The following is a 22,029-nucleotide window of genomic DNA, read 5'->3' as shown; positions in this document are numbered from 1 at the left end:
AAACTTAGCAGTCAAAATTACTATCTTATTTAAAGGTAAAATCCTACTGAAATTTTCTTAGCTTTAAAAAACAGACAAATGCGTGATCTATTTTTAAAGATGAGTGCCCCAATTTAAGGAAAATAAAAATCTCTACATCACAATATGCATTTTCCCCTCTGCTTTGATGACAGTAAGTCCAAATACGTTCTTCAGAAATTAAGTATTTAGCCTGTCAAATTCTTTAGTGTTTCAAAAAGCTATTGACTTAAAAATCCGAAGTTGTAAAGCCCTAAGAAATAGGGTTAATAATCGAAATGCCAAAGGGCTGCAATTACAGAGGTGCTTCTTGGCGTGAGTACTATCCCAGTATACGTTTCTCCAGAGTGAAGGAGAACGTGTGCCTGCCTCAGTAATACCTCCCGCAGAGTAACTGCTGCATTTCAGGAGCAGGACATTTTAACAAGCTTGTTTGCTCTCTCCAGCTCACAAACTTAAAAATCTAAATAATTTTTTACAGTCCGAATGTTCCAAGAATGTTTTTTTCTGTTTTTCTTTACTCTTTATATATGTTCTACAATGTTTCAATCAATGTACCTTTCTTTTTTACTTTCAAAAAATCATTATGTGGCTCTATACAAAGGGAACTGTCTTAGAGCCTATTACTAGCGTGTATCAGAAAGATAAATACAATTTCAACTTTTAAAAGTATTAGGAAGAAGTTTTCTGATTATAGAACAATCAATAAAAACAGTACCTTGCCTAAGTTAGCAATAAAATACTCTAGGGCAAAGTGCTAAAATGTTGATCATGTAACTAGTTTTTAAGATTTCTATCAGTTAGTTTATATTAGTTAGTTTCCAAAGGCATCAGTCAGTCCATCAAAGTTGGGCATCGAGATTTGTAAAGAAACAATGAGTTTCAAAGAATTTCTTCAGTAGTTGTAATAGGCCTTGTAATCAGATCTCTACTAAGAGATCAAAATTGTACATAAAGAGACATGAAGATTTTTATTTTTGTTATTAAACATATCAACTTTTTTCTTGAAGTTAACTATGACATAAGTAGAAAATCTACCTGGTTTGAAAGTAGTTTTTCTTTCACTAACTAAACCCTATTGTTTCTCTGCATTATATAACACTCAAAATATTTATTTTAAGGAAACCTCAGCATATGAACTTACGGATTATAAACAATTTCTCATTAAAAATGCAAAGACAAATGTTATTCAGGTGCTAGTTTATTTATCTTATTATTCAGAGATAATTTCATGATGACCAGTTACAACACCAGGAAATTCATAGAACAAAATTTTACAGATAAATCGTTGCTTTTGAATTTAATTCTAAAAAAGTATGCTATCCCATTTTCACACACCAAGCTGAGAGGCCATTTATACTACTTCTAGGCTAATTTTTGCTTCCTGCGAGAGGGAAGATGATTTACAATGAACTTTAAGTATCTAATTCATGTCCATCATTGTTGAAAAAGAGAAGGGAGCCGAGAAGGCCAGGAGTAGCAGGACAGAGAAAATGCCACATGGATTTAGGAGTTGAGATCACTGACAGTAAAATATATGTTCTTTGGTTAGCAAAGCGAAAAGGGGGAAAGTACTGCATACATGATAGATACACACTAGCATTCTAAAGCAGGAGACAAGAATGTCCAGAGTGTATTCTTCCCCCACTGGCAGATGGAAGGGCTATTATTATAAATGAAAGGCAGCAGTAGTGGATGCCAGGCACTTTTGCTGTGTGCCAGATTCTGAAGTCCAGATGTGAGCAGGTTACCCCTGGGACAGGACAGGCTTCAGCTCCCGCAGCAGAAGAGAACCAATCACAGTTTTCTCAGTGTTTATGATAAGCTGGGCTGTAGAGCCTTCCTTCAGTTCCACCGTGACTAGCATCAATGACCCACTGTGCACAGTTTTAGCTGCAAACCTGGAAGAAAAAAAAAAAAATGAGAGAGAGACCTTTTATCGTGAGGGGAAAGGAGGAGACAGCATACATTCAAATAGGTTTAAAAGAACTCGTTTTTTTCTCAATAATTTATTACAGGTTCCCTACTGCCAAAAACCCAAAGCCAAGCATTCTTCTGAAAAATCAATAAACTGCCCAGCACCATGCTTGCCACAAGCAGGTAATTTCAGTGTATCTTTGGAACAGAACAGAAAAAGGAGTTCTATTTTACTTATTGGCTTGACCAATAGATGCGTGTGAATAATTCTCTATTACTACATATTTGGGAATCATTTATTCATTTGATATTTAACATTTCACCATGCATAGCACCATTTAAAACAAACCACTCTATTTTTATCTTTAAAACATGTTAAGAAAAAGGTACCTTTCTCAAAGAGCTTGAACTTTTAATTCCTCATATCTGAAAATGATTATGCAAGACATTAATTTTGTGTGCATTATAAACTCTTCATAAGTTTCAATGAATTCAGACATGTTAAATATTCAACTTCAGTCTCGAATGTTGATGACATGTAACAAAATCACGTGAGAGCCAAGTGCAACACCCTGCTCCCTCCGCTTGTATTTTTTTTAACGTTCATAACGTTAGATCTTCTTTCTGCTTTAGAATGTAAAAGAGGAAACTTGAGGTCTAAGGCTCCATTACTAAATTCCGAGACACGAAGAACCTACTAATTACATGAAATTAAAAGCAAAACTAGCCTTTTAAGCACTGCAATTGACTGCAAAGCCGTTGGAGGCACAATGAACTTCTGTCAATCCTGCTAATTCATTCTGCCTGCACAGTTGAGCCCCAGGGAAGAGGGTGGTCCCCTCCTAGGCCTCCATTTTCCACGTAGAGCATGTTCCACACTTTTGAGGGGACGGGGGGCGGGGGGGACGGGGTTTGCTTGCAGGGATGACTGGAGAAAAACAAAGTTGCTGCGCATGGGCTTTTGAAAACACTAGCAAGTGTAGAGCAGGTCTGTGACCTGCTGTGACCCCACTCTGCAGGGCCGATCCCCTTTCCCCTTTCTGGAGGACACGTGTCTGAATCTGAGCCATCTGCCTCAATCTGCGCGACATCTTCAGCCACAATGGCACCCAGTTAGCCCTGACAGCAGCTCACAATACATAAAAATCAGACCGCTGCGCTGACAGCGCGCTGTGGCCTATTCAAGAGCCAACCAACTGGTCAGTGTCTCATGTCTGACAATTAGCATGGGCCTTGCACAGAGCCCACGGCGTCCTCGGGGATCTGTTTAATTACCATCAACATAAAAGAGGGAGTTTATCAGGAGACACTCAGAAAAACTTCACTCCTGACTTAATTAAAATATTAGCCACTTAAGCAGGAAGCAGATTCTCTTTAAATGAAAAGTAATTTCTTTTTTGAGTTTTTTTTAAAAAATGACATCAAAATCTCATCACATATTAAATTCTTTCTTTCTTTTTCTTTTCTTTTCTTTTTTTTTGTGTGGGGACCTAACAAGCCATTTTTGGCCTAAATAGAATCATGAAAATCAATTTTCCAACAATAATTAGAATAATGCATCAAAAGCAAGACAAATATGCTAATTTTACTAAGATGAAAATATTATCAACACTTTTAAGTCGTGTTTTAAAATGTTAGCTAATGGGTGGTAGACAAAGTGTGTTAGAAACCTTCGTAGACATTTATTTGTGTACTCTCTCCAAACATGCTGAAGACTTGTAAGGAATCCGATAGAGCAGTTTTTCCACTGAGAGAAGCAACTATAAGTAGAGCCAGTTTAGGAACAGAAATCATACCAATGTTTTTAAAGAGGTTTTATAAAGCTCTGGACATACATACCCATTTGCTCTTTAGACGCCCATACACGAGATTAGGAGCTGGGCAACTCAGCTGCCTCTTTGAGAGAACACAAGATCACCAGCCCTGAAATGACCTCTCTTTTCTATCACCCCTTGCAGGTTTCTGCATTTCTTTTGTCCAAATTTTCGAGGTTCTTCTGCTTCATAGGAGAACCCTGTTTCTGTATTTCTGTTAAACCATGTCACCAGATGATAGATACTAGGTGGCTCTACTGTCTCACCCATTTATGCAACTTTCCCCACAGATGTGGTCATCACCAAATCTTCATTCAACAAATATTTCAGCAGAGGTCCCTATTTCTGACAGGGTTATCATTATGTCAATGATAGTCTTTATTTACTTAACACTTGTGCCTTGGGAACACGGAGAAGAAGACTGTGTCTGAAAAGGAACGCAAAAGTTCCTACTGACTGTTGACTGTCAGGGTTGCACAGCCCCAAGGCACATTTTATCTCTTTTCTATTAAAACTTAGGGTTGATGTTACAATAATATAAACTCAGCAGAGACAAATGTCAATTTTGATGTCAGTATGTTTACAGAGATTAAAACTAGTGTCCTGTACCTGTTTTAAAAATCCTAATACCACAAAATGCTCAATACTGGAAAGAATAGGGGCACATAAGAGGCATTTGCTTACACTGCAGTGGAAACACGCTAAGCGAATCATCCTAGCAATAAAATCTGTTACCTGGTGTGAAAGCTACTGCCTTTTAACTAGGTCTGTATGTTCTAATGGGCACAAATGATAGAAGCAATGTTTTAAAGCAGAAGACCAGAAGATCAGATGTTCTGACATTCTCATTTCACAGTTCAAAAAGGATGTATTTAATTGGAACACAGCATGATTACAATTGGTTTGTTTTGGTCCATGAAAGCAGAAGCCACCCCCTCCCCCCCAAATTTATCAATCATTTAACTTCCAAACAGGCGATGCTTTAACATACATTTAAAAGATAGTTATGGAAAGAGTACTAGTTAGTAAATAACAAATAGCTAGCTTTGGGATGTAAGAAACACTGATTATAAAGACAGCTTGGGTCAAATACCTGCATACGAAATTTAATGGCGGACCTAAGAACCTTTGTACTTGGCCTCAAACTAAGATCACACTGTGACAATTTTTTTTCCAGAAAACCCGTGAAGTTTTTGATCACTGTAATGATAATAGCAGCTATCATTTATTAAATGCTGTGTGCACTGGGTACTAAGTACTTCACTTGCATTATTTCATTTGATTCTGAGTCAGATCAATTTGTAGGTGAGGAAACTGAGGCCCAAAGACGTTGAGAAACTCGCTCAGGGACACATACCTAGTGAATGGTTGAGCAGGAATTTGAACCCAAGCTTTCTGATTCTAGATCACACACATTCTCTTAATACATGCAAAATGCCCTCTTAAAATATTTGTTTTTTATCTGTCAACAGGTAAATTAAGGTTTTTCTTATTTACCTAATATGCATATAATCTATTATTGTTCCAGAAACTTTAAGAAGGAAGATTTTTCTCTTCAAAAGTTGTGTACCTGATTTGTAATATTCTGTAATTCAAAGCATCTTGACTTGATGCTTTGTCACAACACGTTTTAAAGTTCTGCCTTTAAAGATTAAACAAAATAAACAAAACAAACATTCCCCACCCCCACTCCTTCAAAAGAGACACCAGCAATGAAAAATACAAAACCTTGAATGGAGCTGTAATGTAGGGAGGGACGACTGGGAGACCAACCAACCTCAAACACGAGTAACACCACAGATGAGAGAACAAATAAGTGGATGACAGTTACAGATGTATTGCCTATGTAAGATGGGCTCCATGTTATTAAAAGGATACCAGCTAGGTATTTTTCATAATTTTTCATTTTCATTCTACCACCAAGCACTCACTGTTTCTAATCACCAACTGAGAAGGTAAAACTGGATATATTTGTATTTCATCTTGTTAAATGTCTTTTTGTCTATTGTCTCTAACAATTGACATTTAATCTTTGAAGTCCATAAGAATTCCTAAGATTTAAAGAAAAAGATGAAATAAAGTGGTTGCCAAACCTAAATCAAAGTATGTACTACTCTTCTAAAAAAGTTAATTTGTTTTAACTACTGACAAAATTATGAGAACAGGTCAATAACGACAATGAATTTGAACAAATATATTATTTACGATGCACGGACTTACTCCTTCATGCACTTAAACCATACTTCTTTTAGATTTGTAGGAAAATGCCTATGGACCTTAAATGCTCTTTGTTGGAAGGAAAAGAATCCTACAACTCAACTGTTTTAATAACTGAAATGTTGATAGAACAACATGAATTAAAAAATATTTATCTGAGAGGCTGCATCAATCACCAGGGTATTCAGAAACATAAAACTTTTTTACGCAGAATCTTATTTGCTACACTTAATGCAACAGCTCAAAGACATGCTTTTTCTTCTCTTGGATAGTCTTCCTGGTTTCTGATTTTTCTATTCTGAGTTCAATTTTCTTGTGTTTTCTGTTCTACTGGTTACCAGGAGCTGTGACAATGGCCCACTCAGGCTAAAACTTTTTTTTTTCCCCACTCTGTACATGAAGCCTTCAATTACTGTCTGCTGAAGCAGACAGAATCCTATTAGTAAGAAAGACGATCACAAGATGCAGTGCCCTGCCCTAGCTATATAAAAATAATTAGTCCAAAGTTGACAAATGTGTAATGAAGTCGCACAATGACTATACGTAAGAAATACTGGTTTGAATAAGCCTCCTAACATCGAATACCAAAGCATGTTGATTTGGAGTATTATTTTCCAAAGGATTTAAAATGATAAACCCTTATAATTTTGAGTTAATATAGCATAACATTTTCAAAAGGCCGAGAATTTGTAAGTTGTAAAAAAATCCCATTTCGTTGACTATAAAAGTGTATTTTGAAGTTAAGCTCATTACACTATTGAATTAATATTAAGAAAATATTTACATGTGGTTCAAGTTTAGAGAATTTATCCAAAGCAATGTATTTTTCCCTATTATTTTTAAAAAAGCCAGCAATATTGTAGTGTTTTCCTTTAACATTCTGATTAGAATAGTTAAAACAAAAAATAAGCTACCATCAGAATTTAGGACTCTCTATTTTCTATTCTAATCTTTAGAATTGGTATAAAAAGTGATTCTCTACACTATCTTGTCAACGATGCATTCTCTTTATACAGGAAAGCTAAGAAAATCTAAGTGCACTTTCTCAAAGGAGATACGAATCATTCCAGTTATTCCAGAGCATTTTTGGTTTGTCTGTTTGGTGCGGGTGGGGTGGGATGGGACTTAACAGAAAACCAGAGAGTAAAACAAATAAATTCTTACCCCATTCTCTTTGATTCCTTATAAAATTGTCAACCCAGAAGGAAAATTATCAAGAATACCTTTCTTTCATTTTTACATGAAAACATTCATATATTCCTATTTGTAAAACTGTTGCATTGTAGAATATTACTTCACAAACAGTGGAATTAAATAAAATTTAAATATACAATGTTTTAAAGCAAAAATCAACTGCAGTTTGGTTATTTCTGAAATATCCAAATACGCCGCCTTCTGTGTAAAAATTAGAGGTCCACATTTGCTTTTCAATGAATTGCTGCTCGGAGCCTGCAGAGATCAAAGCAGTCAGATAAAAAAGCAGTGCTGCCCTCTAGTGGACAACCACCAATGTGAGAAAAACTCTGATCACGAAATAGGTTCCACAAACCTTAGTCCTGGTTTGAGATGCCAATTTGTTTTTTGTCTGTTTATTTGTTTGTTTGTTTTTTGGCTGTGACACGTGGCTTGTGGGGATCTTAGTTCCCTGACCAGGGATTGAACCCCGGGCCCTCCGCAGTGAAAGTGCCAAGTCCTAACCACTGGACATTCTCTCCAATTTGTCATATTATAGAAAAGACTGAAGCCTGGCATCTTTATATTAACAACTGTTTGTACAAACTTTTGTTTTAAGACAGATGAAGTATGGTGACTATAGTATCAGGCTTATAAAATTAGGGCACCAAGCCATCAAATGTCATTCTTATCCATTATGGTCCTTCAAAATTACCCAGTATTTAAATATTCCATAGTTATCAGGGGAAAAGAAATAAAACAGCTAGCAAACAAAAACAATAACCCAAAGGGAGATCAACCTAAGAACCAAAAAAAGGAAAATATCAAAGACTCCCACCAAGAAGTAATTATGTCATTCATGTTTCTAACCCCGGCAGCAACAAAATCTGTCACAAAGGTCTTCAAAAAATATTGAATGAAGGAGTTACACAATATAGATATTTTAGGATAGAAACAATGGTATATACCAGTATTTCCCCTATTAATAACCATAAACATGTATAAAACAGTGATTCACTGGATGAGTTTAAGGACTAGAAATAAGTTGTTCTTTACAACTACTTTAAGTAAAAAAAATTTATTTTAATCCTAAAACAATAAACTGTCTTTAAATGTGTTGATAAAAAGTTGGTTACTAGGTTGCCATGGATTCACAGTTCCATTCACAACACCTGATTTTTCTAATAGTTAAGGACTTAAGTAACAACAGTAAAACAACATTTATTCTATAAGGATTGTAATTATTCACAGGTTGTATATGTTCAAAATTTGCAAATTAAAAAAGTGACAGGATAAACAAAATCCAAACCATAGATTACGATATACAGGGGGAAAAAAGAACGTAAGTACTGAATACAAGTTAATGAAAGCTGTCCTAAGGTCTTACTGAATAAGGTAAGAACTAAAATAGATTTGTGGCAGAGACATGGCTTTCTGTTTTCACTCAAATAGCACCCCTTATAAGGTCAATTTGTTGTTCACGAAAGGGAAAAATGAGTAGGTTGTATGACAACTGTTTTTAACAATACTACAGTATATGAATGTCAGAATTCCTGAAACTGGGTTAAAATGTAAAATGTTGAGACTGCTGAAAGGCAAACTTTTACTTATGGTCTAAGACTGTTTCAGAGCTACCACTGTAATGTGCTACTCTAGGTAACAACAGACTTTCTTGGCTGGAACACACTGGATATAAAGAAGAAAAACCTAAATCAAACATCTTGTCTACTGATGTTCCTGAATGACTAACCTGTAAAAAAGAAACATAAACACAGAAAAATGATATTTTAAAATATGCCACGAAAAAAAAATATGCCACGTGGCTGGCATTAACTATGAACTTTTGGAACACTTACCTGCAACCACCTGGAATACTGGGTCCTGCCCCAGCAGTCCTGAATCTGAGTTTTACACAAACTCCCACATAGTTCTTTTTTTTTTTTTTTTTTTTTTATCTTGCGGTACGCGGGCCTCTCACTGCTGCGGCCTCCCCCGCTGCGGAGCACAGGCTCCGGACGCACAGGCTCAGCGGCCATGGCTCACGGGCCCAGCCGCTCCGCGGCACGCGGGATCCTCCAGGACCGGGGCATGAACCCGTGTCCCCTGCATCGGCAGGCGGACTCTCAACCACCGCGCCACCAGGGAAGCCCCCCACATAGTTCTTTTATACAGAACAACGTTATAGAGATTTTGAAGGTATAGATTTTTTGGCTTCTGCATATTGGTCATTTTTATTCATTAGTTTATCAGAGGACAAGCAATGTAATTAAAGCAAACGTGCCTCAGTTTCTACACTATTGAATACAAATCTCCTTCATAAACACTTAATTTCTTTCTTGGAGGGACACAAGAAATTTATTCTGGCCCGGGATAAACCTAGGATTTCCAATGCTAGTCTCTCTAACCTCCCCTAAAACACATAAAAACTTCACCTTTTAACTTTTCCGTCTATTCATATACTGGTTTACTGTTGTTCATTCTGCCCTTTGTATATACTCTATTAATATTGTTTTATATAATGTGTTTTAAGACTTTCACAGTGTCTCACATTCTTATATGTGAGTATCTAACATAGGACATGAAGATGTTCAGCTATATATTTAATAAATGCCTTTTATGATTTTTTGATTCTGACTTCTCTATTACCCCTTATCATGTGGTAACTGTAATTTGGAAAACAGTAGATTGGCACAATGACCATAACTCTGTAGATCTCAATAAGATGGTTTTGTTCTCAAAGAGCAGCTTTTTCAACCAGTAAGTACATACCACAGAAATGAAGATAAAATTAAGTCTTTCAATAGTATACTGGTTGGCTTTCTGATTCTATGGTTCATTTAGAAAATCAAAACTAAATGTCACATAATCTGAAAGTAGTTCTACTTTCTCAACTGATCTTTGAAACCGGTTAACTACGCTGAAAATGCTCCTGGCTTTTGAATTGAATTCCATAAAACTTGTGCTCCTTTAATTGACTTTTTCTTAATGGAGGTATTTGCTGCTAATGTGTTAGGAACCATTTTCTCTTACGTATTCAATTAAAATTTCTACTTTATACTGTTAAACACTTCTACATATTAATGAAGATTCACTTTTTCTTAGCTAATTCTTATGTTAAATACTTTTTAACTTGGTATTTAATGTAAAAAATATTCATATTGTAAAGAGTAGTAGGAATAAATTATCCTAAAACTAGACAATGGGAACTTAATTCATTGAATGGTCAGAAAGAATATTCTAATGCTAATTAAAAAGTCCTCTCAGAAATGAAAGATCCTGAAAAATTAAATAGAACATAGGTAGGCCAGCCAAGAATAGTTTATTGTACTGAAAATTTTAATTTCTTAAAATACTAATGGTCAAAATACTTTTCAAGCTTGTTTTTTTATTAAAAATGATTACCATTAATAAATAATGGTTTTGGTCCTATTTTTCATAAACTCAAAAAAGCAACTACCACAGAAGAATAGAGAAGTCATTCAAAAATCTCATAGAGATTTCAATTTTATTACTAACAATTAAATGATATAAAGGCTTAGATATATAAACTCATTCATCCCACAGGGTAATCCCCTACTGAACACTGTCAAAAACATTAATACAATTCAATAAAGTGGTAAACTGTTAATTTTTGTTATTATAAACAGTAATTGCTATTTCGTTTTAAATGAAATTAAGAAAGCTATTGGTACAGACTGTACTACCAACTGTTTATTTCAGTTTTAACTTACTGAGCATAAAAGAATGGCAAAAAATGTTACATTTGTGGGATAGTAATTTTTGTCAGTATCTGTATGAAAACTACAAATAACTCTAGGTATTTATTGGAAGCCTTCTAAAATTTAAAACATTATTATAGCCATACCTTACTATAAAAAAAGCAAATGTAAAACATTTTCAATAAGTACAATGAGATTTGTGAGGCAAGTTAAGATAGCACAGCCTATTTAGAATTATATATAGGCATTTTATTCACTTTCGGCTCCTCCACCAAGTTACAGAGCCAAATACCAGGCCACTGTGATAAGGCTGGACTGGAAAAGTGTCAACACATTGCAGAAGTGTATGAGGACCATGGCCATTAAGTATAAGTGCAAACTCTGCACTCCAAAGGCAGATAGAAATGGTTCCTAGTTGTGTGTCTCCCCTGCACTGGTATGGATAATTGAGAATTGACTGTAACTTAATCCTGTGAACAGGCATTAAGTTCTAAACCACCAAGACAAGTTATAGGCAAACTTTATGCTTTAATAAGAATTATACAACTGTGCTAAGTGTCTCACTTATTAGTCTTTTTCCCAATAGGAAAATGGCTTTCATATCAGTTGGTTTTGAGAAGGTAATCTGGCTATTTTCTTCTAAGAAACAAAAACCTGGAACACTGTCATTGCTTTCAGAAAAGTTAAAAACCCGCATACAAAGCAAAACAAAAACTTAATTAGAAGTTCCAACATAAACAAGGGTTACCCTATGTTGTTTTGTCTACTACAAAGGAACATATTAAAATAAGACTGAAGTATTGCTGGATACTAGATGTGTCAGGTAAAATTTCATACAGCATAAGCTAAAAGTTAAAGTTGATGTACAATATTTTGATGTTTTAGTAATTTCAATAATTCAAAGGATCCATAAATAAAACAGAACAACTTCTGCCGAAGAAAATCACTCAGTAAGTGAAAAGAAGTATTTAAAGCAGAAAACAAAACAAGGAAGGCTTCCCTGGTGGCGCAGTGGTTGAGAGTCCGCCTGCCGATGCAGGGGACACGGGTTTGTGCCCCGGTCCGGGAAGATCCCACATGCCGCAGAGCGGCTGGGCCCGTGAGCCATGGCCGCTGAACCTGCACGTCCGGAGCCTGTGCTCTGCAACGGGAGAGGCCACAACAGTGAGAGGCCCGCGTACTGCAAAAAAAAAAAAAAAAAAAAAAAAAGAAAGAAACAAAGGAAAAAAAAAAAAATAAAACAAGGAAGACTTAGAACCAAAAATTTTTACTAAAAGCCTTCTTTTTGTTCATTTTTTCCTCTATTGACCAACACTAACCGATAGATAAGGTGTATATTTGCATGGCAGTACCAATATGATGACCTTATATCCATTTTATTATTTTATCACCACCCTATGTGAGATAGATAGGGCTTATCAAAAATTAAGAAATGGAAGCATCAGATCTCTTGAGCAACTTACTTAAGGACCTCCTCTTCGCAAAAAAAAAAAAAGGCACAAGGCAAATTTGATTTTTGACTAGTACATGCAGTTTTCATTCTGTCATGATTATTAGATGAAGTTAGGCAACTCTGTAATGGCAGATAAAGACTTGAACTCAGCTCTTCTGATGTCAAGTCCAATGTTCTTCCATAGATAACAGAATTTCATTTCAATCACCTTCTTTCCCTGCCATCAATTTCCAAACAGATGAGGTACTTACAGCCCATAAGGAGAAGTTATAAAGCCCAATAATGGCAGAACTGAGTCTAAAAAAATCCAGATCACCCACAGAACTCTTTATATGGGGCCTCTCTTGCCCCTGTATTAATTTAAAAATACATTTTTAAAGGGTTGAAGGCGTTCTCTTTGATTTTCAATTTATTTCCTAAATGTAATGGTGGAAGTATGCCATTGGCAGTAGAATGGCAGAGGAATTAAAGATAGTTTGCAATGAATTCTTTTAAACTCACAGAGGACTAAGTAACAACTGCATGTTTATTTAAGGAGTAATTATTTTACTTTCATTTCAAGCCACTAGCATTCATAAGGATACAAAGAAGGCACATACTAATCACATTTTCTGTTACCTTTAAGGACAAATAACGTGGACCTCATGTTTTAGATGGTTGGTGGTGAAGATATTTCCTGGCCTAAGAAACAGAAGCTGCATTTGGCCCCATGTTGGTTGTCTAGCAGCTCCTTATTACTGGAAGCAGCCTTAGGGAATTGCTGTCAAAAGGAAATCTATACCCAAACTTCCCCCTTTTCAAGTAAAAAAGTCCAAATCCATTGCTTTATAAAACAGTTCTTCCTGGAATTCACTGAATCTGGTGAAATAAGAAATTCTCAGCCATATCTCACACAAGGTACCTTTACAAATCACCAAGCTACTATAAAATGCAGGTATACTATCTGTATCTTTCAGGAAAGCCCGTATCTGTGTACTAAGGATTGTATGAAATAGGGAAGAGGGCCTTAATCCAAACCAATCAATCAAATGTATCATCATAAAAAAGGAGGGGCACATGTATGTTTAGGGGTTTTTATTTTCAAGGAAAATTATGAATTGAAAAGTATAGATTTATACATGTAGACAAGTTATCTCCACATCACGTGTCAGTGAACCTACCTGTGTATATTATCTTGGCCAGAAGGGACTACACCTACGTTGGCTACGTTTACAACCTTCTGAAGGATCACAGAGGAAGTGAAATTCTGCGGTGCAGCAATAATTACAGTAGAAGTTTCATTCATTCCCGTTAGCATTCCTGTAAGAGCAAAAGGCGGCTCCCTTTTACTAATTTCTTTATGAAAATTACATTAAACAATTTAAAATTCATAGCCAAAATTTAAAAACTTTTTAAGAGAACAAATACCACTTCAGAATGTAATTTACAAGATAATTTTCATAAAATTAAAATGAACTGCAACTGATTAAAAAATTTTTTTAAATCCTCGTGTTGAAAAATGTGTAAAAATGCAAACATCACTCTTAATAACCTGATTTTAAATACTAAGATTGATAAAAGCATAGAATCACAAAGATAAAATTCCAATTTCGCTCCCTTTAAAATATACACAATTAATTTGGGCTTTATAAACTATTAAGTTTTTACTTTTTAAGAGTTTGTTTTTTTTTCCTTCTCCTTTTCAGTCAAAGATCTCTCTTACCAAATGCTGCTTCAGAACAAATCAAAGTGTTTCTGGAATAACTAGCAGCGTTACACAATGAATGGTCTCAATATAATGGATCAAAGTTATCTCAACAGTGACTGAAAGTCACCAACAGTTACGTGGTTCTAAAACATAGACAAGTATCTAAGCTACACTTAGTGATAACAGTATTTGCCTAGTAAGTGTAACTATGGTTCCTGACAGAAACAACTGAAATTTCTGAAGCAAAAACATTTGAACACAAAGGAAACAATGTAAATTGGAAAAACTTAAATCCCAGAGACATTTCAAATAATATTTAAGAAAGAAACTAAGTTAAGCAAAATCATAAACAAAAACCATATAGAATTAACACAAGGCATGCCATTAATATCAGAATCTTATATACAAATGTTCAAAGGACAAATTCAATAACATATCAAACTCTTGGAACAAATACTGAAATTAAGTACCCGGTTAAAAAAAACCAAAATAGTTATAATAAATGCCATCTATCTGGATCTGTGATGTAAGTCATTGACTCCTAACGGTATCTACTAAAAATGAGTATCTTTTGAGACATATGATATGTGTACAATAGTTTATAAAATTTATGAAAATGGTAAAAGCTGATTTTATGTTTTCAAAAGGCCCTCCACCTTTAGGATTATGTATTTAATTTTGTTATTTATTGCAAATACAACAGAAACATTTTAAAACCCCTATGACTTAGCAGCATGAAGACTAAAGCCTAACACTGTAAAAAGACTTACTTAGCTTTTAACAAAGAACAGTTTTTACTAACCACTTTCAAACTCGGGGACACTATGTTCTGTCTTGGACTGTATAACTTCAATATTAGGCAAAAGCTTTAAAAACCACACAAGCAAACACTGCTTTTAAGTAAAGCACAGTGGCTGCTGACATAACACTGCTGAGAGATGTGTGTACTCATTTCGGATTTAAACCTCCATTAAGCTCTATTGAAGAGCAACTTCTGAATAAATGAATGCAACTATGTTTATGTTAAAAGCCTGTTTCCCTCCGCCTGTAATTAAAGGAAATGTTGTACAAAGCCAGTACTTTTGTCAAGCTCCTGTAAATGGAACGATGGATAGCACTCAGAGAAGTGAATGCATTGCTTCATATTTAACCTTAACACTCTTGTCATTAATGGTTTGTCTAACTTGGTCTATAAGAGACAAGGTATTGCTCCGCTGAAGTAAAATTAAAAAAAATCAACTAAACCATGCTTTTCAGAACAGAAGATTCATTATCGCCAGCTAATGTATTGGCATAAAGCAAAGTAACATGCTATCAAGTAAGGCACACATTCAATCTGCCTTCCCACCCCCCTTTATTTTTAACTCATGCTGTTTTATTGTTATAGGCAATTTGTACCACTCAGCATGACAGTGTAAACTGAATCAAGATTAATTTACATGCAAAAGAACACTTAGGAGAGCAGCATGGTAAGCAAATGTATTGTCTCGATTGCTGAGGTGGAAAAAGAACCTGGAAAGAAAAAAAGGTGCTCTAATTAAGGGGCATCAAATATGATTGCCTGCGGTGGTTAAGGGCCAGAAAATAGTGAATGTCTGGCCATTTAAAGAATTAGCATCTTGCTAGCTAGCAACCCAGAAGATGGAGGTATAAATCATAATGAAATTAAGTAGCCATTCTAGGTTTCTTAAACCAGAGATTTTTTCTAAATGAAAATATATCAGGTATTCTTAAATTAACGAGAAAGAAAAATATGCCAAGATATCATTAAAAGTTTCTTCTACAAAAACAGACTTCAAATACTATACAGCCTGCTCATGCATAATAAAGGTAAAGTTACTGGAGAAATATTTTTAAATTCTCAGATACAGAAGTTGTTGCTTTATTAGAATTTACCTAATTTTGGTGAGGCACTGGACAGCACTTAATTTAGGTTAATCAGCTGTAATTAACTGCTAAAATGTAAATAAAATAAGAAAAGAAAATTTTAAAGATTTCTTGTAAGTTTTGGATTTCCAATTTAATTCATAAGAAGAAAATGAATAAGAGGAGGAAATTTGGAATAAGCAGTTGGCTTGGGTCTCTTACAATTAAAACTGCTTCAAGAAACGCAATTACATTTTTAAAAGTAAAACAGAGATCCTATTGATAGTACTGAAATCATCCCAGAGCTAGATCATGAACTAACTTTGCAAGGCTCAAAACTCATAATAATGAAAAAAATATGGCTTCTGGTTAAGGCTCATAATATGAATACTCTGGATAACTTCAAAATATACAATAAACCAATCTTTTGTTTAGTACTTTGACTACCAACCTTATAAAAATGCATGTTTGGTCATGGAACTCTAAATGCAACAACTGAGAAAAAGTGATAGAGCAGGCCGTATATTAGGAATAAAACATTTCCGTTTAAAAAATATTAATCTAATATGTACAACCTGTTAGAAGTATTCTTATTTAATATTATATACACTTTTCAAATATGCACATCTGTATAAAAATAGAACCATATTTCTCATGTTTTTAATTATAATTTCTTCAGTTAAATCCTAGTTAATACATTTCTTGAGTCTTGAAATATATGCCCTGTGAAATGAGATATTAAGTGTGTAAATTCATTTTATTTAAAGTAGAAAAACAAGTGAAAGCTAGCATGTAATGATGCACACAGACATTTCTTAAATTTATTGGCATTTTAACTTCCCGAAGTTTGCACTGATAAAATCTGAGGAAAGTGATTTTTATTCTGATTTAGAATTTTCAGTTAATGAGTCATTTATAGGTATCTTCTGCAAAATAAGCTAAGCTCTTCCTAGAGTAGTATAACAAATAAATACATGTGTAAAGCTGAGAATTGAGACCTCTATTACCAAAGCAGCTGAAATCTAGAACTAAAAGGATGCTACTGAAGACTCTAAACCTGTGGTACATTTGTCAGCATCAAGTCCCACAACAAAGAATGAACTTAGGAGGACAGAAGGCATGATACAGACATGCCAAGAGACTTGCAAGGATTTACAAATACTCCATATAAACCAATTTTCAAATAGCTTTATTCAGAGTAGCCTTTCTGCTCTACTAAACATAGCAAACAGCTGCCAGATTTATTCAGACAAATAATCAACAACCATAGAAGTAAAATGGCAGAAGAAAAAGGAATTTTGGCAACATCTCCACAGAGGACCACAGCTGTTCTCCAAGCGCTCCTCTCTCATGTGATTACGGTTCTGTATGGCTAGTCAGGGACAAAAATCCCTCAGTCACAGCAGAGCACAAAAAACTTGATCAAAATATCAAGTACATAAATCTAAACCAAAGTTGAGGAAGAGAAAAGATATACAATAATCTGCTGCTTTAGAAATACTTTAGCTGCACTTTTCAAAAAAGGAATATCCCCTTAACAATAAATATGCCAAGACTTTATTCGGTCCCTATGTGCCACTCACCTGAGTTTGCTGAGCAGGTGTAAAGCAGAGAGGCAGGCTTTAGCCAGCAAAGGGTAAGAATAGCAAATGTAAGAATCAATTCAATTGGTCAATAGAAAAATAAAATCACATATATGACTTTCTATAGCAATAATCAACATCCAAGAAAAGTAAACTCAAAGATGGATTTAGTCATTCTTTTTTATCACTTAAAAATAAGGCAGAATAAAAGGTTACTATTAATTTACAGTCGTGTATGAGATTTTCTTTGTGAGATTCTTCTACAACAGGTCCTTCTGACGTTGTGAATTGCAAAGGTTCATAGTTTAAAAAAAAAAAAAAAGCCTCTGGCACTACATGATAGAGTGCCAGGAAGCAAGCCCTTCTCTTTAGGTGTAGATATTTGTGTTTGCCTGTACTTTGTGAAAGCTTGGCAGGTATGATTTAATGACCTCAAGATGAAGGGAATCGTTGCTAACCCCCTCCAAAGAAAAAAATAGCCTAGATTCACATAAACTTTAAAATATTGCTGACTATACCATTTAAATATGTCCTAGTTTTTATAAATTCAATTCTTAATTAAACACATAAAATGAGACAGTTGTTTTCCCTTATTCATACATGACAAAAATTGTTTTTATTAGAAAGTATGCCTAACTCTAAGGCAAGCCTAAGATATTAATGCTTTCGTTATGCTGAAAATATTTTTTTTTGGTGCTTATTTAAAAATGTTTCAGCTCTGATATAGCCTGACAGCATAGCATTTCTTCCATACAGAATAAGGTCAAAAGAAAATGGAGGTATTTTAATGCTATAATTAGAATTTTATTTTGAAGGGTAGGGCACTCTAATGTGTACAGGGAAAAATATATTAGTAGAACACGAAAAACAGTTCTATAGTGAGAGGAAATACAGAAACATAACATGTATAGTGATGAGACTTTGCTAAGTCCCAAATTCCTGACATTTTCACTAATACAAAACACATGAATACATCATTAGATTGACAAACCAAAACTTCAAGAATTGAAAAGTTAATTAAGAATCAATTTATTATTTAAAAGACATATTAATCAATTTGCAAGTATGCCAGGAATGTAGACAAACATATACCTTTAAGATTATTTTATAAACGCAAAGCATTAGCAAAAATTGGAAGACTGTGCATTGACATCTGTTAATGGCTATGTACATAGGGTAATTTATTTTAGAGACCAGCCAGAGGAATGAACACATGTTATTTGGGATGCCAATTTCTAGTAAATTGTAATAATCTCTCACCTTGCTCTTTCTTAAAATCTTTCTCTGACATGGCCACAGGTAAAAGCAGTTCTCCAACAGGAGGCTGAATATTAACACTGAAGCAATCATCCTTGGTACTAAGGAAAAAACACATTAAAGCTGACTAAATGCTTAATAAACAAATATTCTTCTTAATACTATGCAGTTAAATAGGTGCAACGAAAGCATACAGAGACCTGCTTGGCTTAAATATCACAGCTAAAAAAGGTTTGAAATATTTCTCAACACTATCTGCAGAGAAATACATCTGTTACCTGAACTAGAAAACATATAGATATATATTTTTTTACAAAAATATGCAGTTATGGTAAATATGCCATTTGACATAGAACTTTTAAAAATAGGTAAGCAGCAAGGGTATATATCCATTACTATCAGAGGAACACTTAATGCAGCTTATCTAGTAGAGAATATCTTATCTTCAATTTTGTAGTAAAAGTGTAGAAAATGGAGTGGCTTAGTCTTAAATAGTTAAGATATGTCTTTTAAGATATTAATTTTTAAATAAAGAATAAAATGGAGTGACCATACTGTGTTATGTGTGAAAAAAATAATACCTCATCTGCAAACTTGCTTTCTTAAAACAAAACCCCTCATTTTCTAGTAGCATTATTCACTGACATTATTGAACATGTGGTGAAAGTTTTTCAAATTACAGGATATGAAGAATTTAGGAAAGGCAACTTTCTATTTTCATCATACAGGAAAACAATACTGAGTGCATTTATTTCATTTAAATCTCATGAAACTACTATCTTTATTAAAAAATTACTAAAACTGCTTTAAAATGTTTTTAAATTACAAGTTTGAAGTTAGGTTGATGAGTGTATCAGTTCGCAATGTGTTTGGCTGCAAAGAAGCAGAAAATCCAACTGACAATTTCTTGAGAGATGGGTGCTTATTGTTCAGTGTATAAGTAATCCTGTAAGTTACCAGTCAAAGGCTGGTTCAATGGCTTAAAGATGCTGTTAGGAACCCAGGCTTCTCTAGCTTTCAACTCCACTAGCACTAGTGTGTTGATTCTTATCCTCATGGTTGCCAGATGGCTGCTGTATCTTTAGGTACCACTTTAACATTCCACTGAAGAAGGAAGAGTGATGATGGAAGAGTAGTGAATAATGGAGCCAACTGACAACTAACTACATGATTTTTCCTACAATACATTCTTATGAAGACCGATCACATGGCTAAGATTCCTATTTCTGTACTACTTATTCTCATGTACTTCCTTGAAATAAATTTCCTACTAATTGAGGTAACAATACTGTAATATGCAGCATGACTATAAGCTGATCTCTTAAGGTGCAAAAGCCGATGATAAAAAGCCATGTGAGGTAACCAGAATTCAATCAGATAGCATTTTAAACGTAGATGGAATTATATGATGCTGAGATTTTGAAATTGTGCAGAATTCTGTCAAGTTCAAAAGTCTTTAAGCTTTTAGACAGGTATAAGGAGCAAAATAAATGCAGAATCCAATCAAGTATTAAAAAAAAAAAAATTGAGCCAACTGAATCTGTTCCTTTTTATCAGGAAAGCAAAAGCTTTACTGAAAGTCCCAGGGAAGGAATTCTAGTTTTGTGTTAGAACTGGGTCTCATGGCCAGTGGGAAGATGGCTAGGGAGATGGGAATTGTGGATAAGAAACACCAAACATTAGGTTAAGAAAAATACTTTCTTGAAGGGTGGGGTAGGGACAAATATTAAAATATAAAGAAAGAAAAGAAAATCCACTTTGATTTTATGCTATTATATACTATAAACTTTTAAGCTGCCTTATTTTTTTAAATGGAACAAGGTACGGACTAGACTAAAAAAAAACAAAGAATGTTTTGAATTATTCACACATGGATTGCCCAAGGCAAATCAATAAATCCAATTTATTTATTATTTCAATAAACATTTACTGAACACAAACTTGATCCCATGTACTGTGTGAGTGTCTGGGGATTTAAAGACAAGTAAGATTGGCCCTTGAAGTTCACAAGTTTAGTGAGAGAGAAAGAGTTCAATTATGTTTATAACAGAAAGGTAAGTGCTATGTTAGAGACATGTGGAAAGTATCATAGTCCAAGGAAGAGGGGCTGATTAATTCTGCAGGAGAGGTAGAGATAAGTTTACTTCCAAAAGGAGGGAGAGGAGCATTCTAGGGATTCTACACCTATGTTTTGGGAATGGTGAGCAGTGTGGTGTGTCAAAAGATGGGATTGGGGGCACACTGTAAAGAACAGCATACACAGCATGACCATTAGTCCCAGTTCTCCCATGGCAGTTGTCCTGGAATCTTGTTCAGTTAATGTCTCCTTTCACTCTCTGAAGTGTCCTGATTTGTATGACAAAGTGTATGATTACTTTACTCTTATAACTCAGACAAAGGTGCTTCAAAGTTTCCTGGAAAAAAAAAAAAAGGAAACTACCAGAGACTTCTGACATAGGAAAATAAATGACCCCATATGTATTTTATAAACTCTGCTGGCAGTGTGTAAAGGTGGAGTACAGGAGAAATCCAAGGCAGGTAAATCAGGAAGGAATCTAATTAACAGTCTAGGCAGGGGTTTTTAGTACTGTGTGTTTTACTTTAGTACATCCTAACAATGATCCGAAGAGGTAGCTTCTGTTACCCCTAATTTATTAAGAGAAGTTAAACAACATGCGCAAGGCCACACAGCTAGTATGAAGAACTGAACACAGCAGCACTGGGATTTGAACCCAGGTCTATCCTACTCCAAAGTCAGCTATATAATGTTTGCTGCCATATATATATATATTTTATTCCACTATACAAGGTTGCTTCCCTAGGGTGGGTAGCACTGAGAATGGGGGAGGTGCGGGTATTTTATAGTTAAAAGGGACAGATCTGGTGACGGATGGGAGGAAGAGACTTTGAACCGTCTAACTTGAATGACTGGGAGGATGACTTCCTCCACTGAAGAGGAGTTTTGGGGATTAAACAAAATGATTTGGATTTAATCATGTTTTACTTTGAGTACCACTGAGTTACCCAGGAAGAGATATTTAGCAGATAATTGGAAATACAGATCATGAATCAGAAAAGAGGTCAGGGCAGTATATATGAGTTTGGAAGTAACCAGAATGGTACAGGGAAGGGCTGAAGCCTTGTAAGTAGATAAGATCATGTAGGAAAAAAGGATATACCAAGAAGAAGGATAAGGTGGAAACCTGGGGAAGCCCCGCATGTAAGTAAAAACAGAAGTGGTGCAACTTGCAGAAGAGCCTGGAAAAGAGTGGCTGGGGAGAAAAGGTGTGTGACAAATACTGCAGGGAGGAATAAAAAGAAGCAC

At 34.9% G+C, this 22,029-nt stretch overlaps 1 protein-coding gene across 4 annotated transcripts in view; it reads right to left on the bottom strand.

The window, feature by feature from the left end:
• Positions 1 to 1,201: 1,201 nt before the first annotated feature.
• AP3B1 (adaptor related protein complex 3 subunit beta 1) overlaps positions 1,202 to 22,029 on the bottom strand; it is a 276,626-nt gene continuing 255,798 nt past the window's right edge. For 2 of the 4 annotated variants that reach the window (XM_032626081.1, XM_032626083.1), the window contains 3 exons: positions 18,708 to 18,805; positions 13,472 to 13,610; positions 1,202 to 1,919 (listed from right to left, as the gene is read on the bottom strand). In XM_032626081.1, coding sequence (XP_032481972.1) covers positions 1,766 to 1,919; positions 13,472 to 13,610; positions 18,708 to 18,805 — 391 coding nt within the window. In that variant the 3' untranslated portion in view covers positions 1,202 to 1,765. Of the gene's footprint in view, positions 1,920 to 2,325; positions 2,362 to 10,252; positions 12,039 to 13,471; positions 13,611 to 18,707; positions 18,806 to 22,029 lie in introns of those variants that run through there. The other 2 variants (XM_032626082.1, XM_032626080.1) reach the window with 2 other exon arrangements.

This window comes from Phocoena sinus, chromosome 3 (assembly GCF_008692025.1).
Source record: "Phocoena sinus isolate mPhoSin1 chromosome 3, mPhoSin1.pri, whole genome shotgun sequence".
Lineage (NCBI taxonomy): Eukaryota > Metazoa > Chordata > Mammalia > Artiodactyla > Phocoenidae > Phocoena > Phocoena sinus.
Note: the sequence above shows the minus strand (reverse complement) of the source record. Positions and strands in the feature narration are given on the sequence as shown.